Source organism: Hyperolius riggenbachi, chromosome 1, assembly GCF_040937935.1.
Source record: "Hyperolius riggenbachi isolate aHypRig1 chromosome 1, aHypRig1.pri, whole genome shotgun sequence".
Taxonomy (NCBI): domain Eukaryota; kingdom Metazoa; phylum Chordata; class Amphibia; order Anura; family Hyperoliidae; genus Hyperolius; species Hyperolius riggenbachi.
In genome coordinates this window covers 24,880,235-24,886,234 of record NC_090646.1, presented here as the reverse complement: position 1 = coordinate 24,886,234, position 6,000 = coordinate 24,880,235, and the positions used below count along the sequence as shown (strand labels likewise).

The window sequence follows — 6,000 nt, the reverse complement described above, 5'->3', positions numbered from 1 at the left end:
TTTAGAGAAAAAAGACTTAATATGATGTACATCTGTGCAGTTCACTCCAGAATTGTTAGTCCTTTGATGATAGAAATAATTTTTATGTGCATTAGAAGTGAGGCAGTGGAACATCTCAAACCAGAGGTCTTCCCGTATTGGGTCAGGTGGGTGGGTGGATGAGAGGACATCTCTGATGAAAGCAGTTATGTTAAGGGAGCTATATTCACGATATGCAAAAATTAAGCTGCAGTTCACTGAACGAACTGGAAAATCTTTCATCTGCATTATATGTCTCCAAGATTCGTGAAGGATTAAGGTGATATTTATACCAGTCTTTTGCAACTCATCAAAAAAATAATATGTTAATACTGAGAAACTGCCACATATTATTGCAGCTTTAGCTGTCTTTTTCTGAATTACTTCAATATTGTACTTATTATTTTTCTTGAAATCACCAGTAAATGTAAGCACATACTCGATGCAGATCCCATGTCGGGTCATCATCTTGCTCAGTCCACGTAGGTCTACCTCACCAAGGTTATCACTCGGTGCCACCATTCCCACCCAGTTCCATCCAAAGTGCAGCAAGCATTTTATGATAGCCGCATAACGGATCCGATCATCTTGTAACAGCCGGTATAAAGTTGGAAACATTTTTCTATCACTCAGAAGAGGGTCAGTAGTGTCATAATTTATCTGGAAAAAACAAAACGTTATATTGAAGATCACCATAATAAAATGAAGAACCTTTCAAAACTTAGGGCAATTAAAGGAAAGCTGAGATAGGGCCAAAAAAAAAAAAAAAAAAACATAGCAGGGGCTTCCTCTAGCCCCTCCAACTTAACTGCTCTCCCGACGCCCTTTTCTGACTCCCCGTTCGCCCACAATTGGCCCTCGAAATGCTTCTGGCCTGGGACAAACTGGGCAAGTGGTGCAGCCAGGGGCCAACTGTGCATGCGCAGCCGTGCACGCGCTCCTGCCACATTCACATCCCCCTGAGGCGTTCTGCGCTTGAGCCAACTGTCCCCAACTGAAGGATTTTGTTGGGCCAGTTGCGGGTGAATGGGGAGTCAGAAGAGGACTGTGTGGGAGCCAGAGGGGGCTGGAGGAAGCCCCAGGTATGTTTTTTTTTTGTGGTCCCATCTCAGGTACACTTTAATACATATACCTTTGCCTTTGCCTTTGCAACGTTTGATCAGCAGGGGTGATCAGTAAAATGGGAATAATTCTGAGTTGATAAGTTCTGTATGCAAATATTTTCAGCTTGCAAACAGATCAATCAAATCCCAAGGAGGTGGAATTCCATTGGTCTATTTTCAAGCTGTATATGTTAAAAAATGTGAAATTCTACAGTAATTCATAGATATGTGCATCTCGTTGACAATCCCTAGTCATCAGCAGACAAAAACATGATTAAGATTGGAGGGAGAATATTGGCTGCTCAGTATACCAGTGTTGTATAATGGTGTGCACTTGAAATAGGCAACTTGGGCCCACAGGTGCCAGGGAAAATTGGGCACTACCAGAGGTTCCCGCTATTTATAGCTGCAGTTTATATAACAGATGGACCCAGCGCTCCTGCTAGTTAGGGTTAGGCATTGGTTGGGTAGTCAGGGTTAGGCATTGGTTTGGAGGTGGATTAGGATAAGGTATTGGTAGGGGAGGTTGATTTGGGTTAGACATAGATAGAGGTAAGGTTCAAGTGGGAGTCAGGTCAGGCTAGGTTATAACAAAATACTGGTCAACACATTACTGAAATTTTATTATCGTAAGTACAGTGCTGCCCATAATTATTCATACCCCTTACAAACATTGACTTAAAGTTATTTTTATTCAACCAGGAAGTCACTTTTTGATGGGAAATTACATAGGTGTCTCCCAAAAGATAATAAGACGATGTACAAGGGGCATTATTGTGGAAAAATAACATTTCTCAGTTTTTATTTACACAAGCTGTCACAGTCTGTGGGAAAATCCAATGTTCTATACAATTCGAAATAGTTCAAGCTCTTCTGAAGCATCCCTATTACCCTGATTAATTGGGAACAGCTGTTATAGTTAACTCAGCAGGAGAAAAACAGGCGCTCTGTGCAGCTGGTTTGTGGACAGTCATGGCTAAGACAAAGGAGCTCAGTGAGGACCGGCGGCTGCCGCATTGTGGCTGCTCACAAGTCAGGAAAGGGCTACAAGGGCTACATGCCCATTTCTAAATGTTTTCAAGTTGCAGTGGCAACAGTGCAAAGTATTAATAAAAAATACAAGATGTTCCGCACTGCGGAAAATATCTGAGGGCGTGGTCGGAAGCCAAAAGTGACACGTGTGCTGGCTAGGAGAATAGTGAGAGAGGTGAAAAAGAATCTAAGGATCACCACTAAGGCCATCCTGGTGAATCTGGGCTCTGCTGGTGGCAATGTCTCAAGGCAGACAATCCAACAGAAACTGCACACTGCTGGGTTCCATGGATGCAGACCAAGGAGGACGCCACTTCTCCAGATAAGGCACACAAAATCTCACTTGGCCTTTGCAATAAGCTCATCTGGACAAAGAAGAAGACTTCTGGTCTTCTGTGTTAGGGTCAGATGAAACAAAAATTGAATTGTTTGGTCACAATGATGTTTCCTTCATTTGGCATAAAAAAAGGAGAAGCCTTCAACCCAAAAAACACCATCCCCACTGTCAAACATGGTGGTGGGAACCTAATGCTTTGGGGGTGTTTTCCAGCCAATGGACCAGGGAACCTAATCACAGTAAACGGCACCATGAAAAAAGAGCAATACATGAGGATTCTCAATGACAGCATTAGGCAATATGCAGAGAAACTTGGCCTTGGGCACCAGTGGACATTTTAGCATGACAATGACCCAACCCAAAACACACAGCAAAAGTGGCGAAGAAATGGTTAGCAGACAACAACATTTGGAGTGGCCCAGCCAGAGTCCTAACTTGAATCCCATTGAGAATCTGTGGAGCGGGCGAAAAGTCAGGGTGTTGGTAAGAAGACCCTCCAACCTGAAAGATTTGGAGCTCATTACTGAAGATGAATGGGCAAAAATACCATTGGAGACATGCAAAAAGCTCATCTGCAATTATAGAAAGCGTTTGATTGCTGTAATAGACAAAAAAGGCTTTTCTATTGCTTATTGAGAAGGGTATATATGATCTTTGGACTGGACACTTTTCACTCAAATGTACATAATAGCTGAGAAATGTTTATTTTTCCCACAATAATGCCTCTTGTACATCATCTCATTATCTTCTGGGAGACATCTATGCCATTTCCTATCACAAAATGACTTCCTGTTTGAATAAAAGTAATTTTAAGTCAATATTTGTCAGGGGTATGAATAATAAAGGGCAACACTGTACATACAGCCTAATAGTAGAATATTAATAATTTTACCAATATTCCGATAATATATCGGCAGGAGTGCCAATTTGGCCACAATTATGCCAGCAAATTGGGAAAAGTTGTTTCACAATTGCCTGATCTTCTTGGAGTGTAATACCAGAGAGATGTCCCGAACGGTTCGCCGGTGAACGGTTCCCGGCGAACTTCGGTGGTTCGCATTCAGTAGGAGATCTTAGGCAAGTCTTCCTAACACTGGTACTGCCTATAGAGTGTGCCCTAGTGGCTACAGCTGTGGTGCTTTGAGTCCGCCAGGAGAAAAGCGTGATATAAATGTTATTTGTCTTGTCTAATTTTTCTCTTGGATTGAGCATAAATGGTACATGCTAGGCTAGCTTCAGCTAGTAGTGTTGGTGGTATAATGGATAATTATAATGGATAATGGATATGTTAGTTACCTACCATACACTGAGACCTGGGTTCAATCCCCAGCCACAGTATGTAAGCTGGTTTTTGAAATACTGGAATTCCCTGGCAGATGAGACCCTCCTCCCTCCGGTAGGAGGGAATAGGCAGAAGGGGAAAAAGGGTGGAGAGTGGAATTGGAACTCTTGAAACATGTTTTCTATCATTATTCCAGCCAGTAGAAATTTTTATGAATTTTGAAGTTCGCCTCCCCATTGAAGTATATTGCGGTTCGTGAACTTTTTCGCGAACCGAACTTTCCGCTAAGGTTCGCGAACAGGGTTCGCAAACTGAAAATCGGAGGTTTGCGACATCTCTAAATACCATCTGAGGAATGTTTTTTATAGTGGTTTTCATTGTGTTAGGCAATGAGATAATTTGGTTGCATTATTTAACACTTGAATAGTGTGTGCATTGGTCATGGAAGCCTTGAATTCATAAGACCAGGGGCCATATGCAATTCACTTTTTCACCTGAGTTTTCTCCTAGGAGATAATTTTTCATCTTCTATTTAAAACGACTTTCCAGCATTTTTCAACTAAAAAAGTACCAAAAAGTAATTGAAAAAGTACTATCAAAATAATTTTGAGTATTTTCTTGCTTGGTGATGGCTTAAATGCATTTTATTGACAAATTTAAAAATATCAACTAGGAGAAAACTCAGGTGAAAAAGTGAATTGCATATGGCCCCAGGTGAGAGGGTATTTCTCCAAAGGGGATTTAATTTGACTCATAAGATCTTTATACCATAAAGTGATCCCACCCTTAATGTGGACTTGGCTGTTTAAAAATAGTACACTAGTCTAGGAATGTTTGGTATTGTAACGATGGGTGTCAGCACACAGAGAGAATCTGATTATTGGTGATCTGCAGTATCACCAAGAATACAGATATATACCTGATTATTGATGATCTGCAGAATCACCAATAATACAAGTATAACTAACCTCTGGACACCTATATAGAGTGAGTGTTTGGTGCAACAGTATTGACTTTGAGTGGGACCACCCGAGAAGCAGGTGGTCCTCGGCAGGATGGGAAATACCTCCCACGGGAAAGTACAAAGACCTTTCAGCAGCCTGAGACATCCAAAGGGGCGGAGCCCCAGGCTGAATAGCAGAAAGGCCCAGAAGTGACACCTGAAAGTGGGCATCACAAACAGGTCTGGAGACTAATCTCTCAATGGAGAGGGATAGCTCTCAAGGTCGGGCAAGCCAGGTCGGCAACACACGGGCAGATAAAGTACAAAGACAGAAGGCTGACCAGGGGCAGGCAGGGTTGGCAACAGGAAATCAGATATGCGTAGGTACCGAATCAGAAAGCGGAGGGATAGTCAGAAATGCAGTAGGTCATAACAGATATCAAACAATGCCTAGTCTGGGGTGTGAGGTCCGTGGTTTCAACACCCTGGAACTAGTCTGGAGTATAATATGATGGTACACAGTATCCCTAGTCTTGGGTGTGAGGTCCGTGGTCTCAACACCCTGGAACTAGTCTGAAGTATAACACAATGATAACACAGATTCCCTAGTCTTGAGTGTGAGGTCCGTGGTCTCAACACCCTGGAACTAGTCTGAAGTATAACACAATGATAAAACAGATTCCCTAGTCTTGGGTGTGAGGTCCGTGGTCTCAACACCCTGGAACTAGTCTGAAGTATAACACAATGATAACACAGAAGTAATCTGGCTCAGTGTGAATTCCCAGGTCCTCCTGGTTCTAACACACTGTGGGATCTGACTATGGTCTGAGTGCTTTCACGTAAGTGTTCGCAACGGCAGACAACTTGAGACTGACCAGCAATAACTATATATAGAGCAGCTCTCCCCGGCACCACCCACCGCTGATCAGCCAATAGCCAGTTGCTCTGCGATCAGCTGACCAACCTGGTCAGCTGATCCCTCCTCGTTTGCCATAAAGGTTCTGCCTCTCAGCGTGCGTGCGTGTATTCCTCAACCTGTGTGCACTAACAGACCCAGCCACATCAGACGCACGCTGCTGCGTGCAAACCGCCGAGCTAGACGCAGAATCAGCCGCCTTCATGTCAGTCCATGCGTCGGCTTTTCCGCGATCTATTACAGTACCCCCCCGAGGAGTGGACTCCGGACACTTCCCCCCAGACTTTCCAGGATGCGAGTCATGGAATTCCTTCTTTAATTCCTCTGCGTGCATGCGACAATCTGGCACCCAAGTTCTCTCCTCTATGC

The 6,000-nt window shown here is 43.4% G+C and overlaps 1 protein-coding gene across 1 annotated transcript in view; it reads right to left on the bottom strand.

Annotated features, from left to right (window-relative positions):
- The window catches only part of LOC137528913 (vomeronasal type-2 receptor 26-like), a 53,922-nt gene that overhangs the window by 32,676 nt on the left and 15,246 nt on the right, over positions 1 to 6,000 (bottom strand). Inside the window, exon 3 of the mRNA XM_068251075.1 lies at positions 403 to 678. Within this exon, the coding sequence (XP_068107176.1) occupies positions 403 to 678 (276 nt within the window). The remainder of the gene's footprint in view (positions 1 to 402; positions 679 to 6,000) is intronic.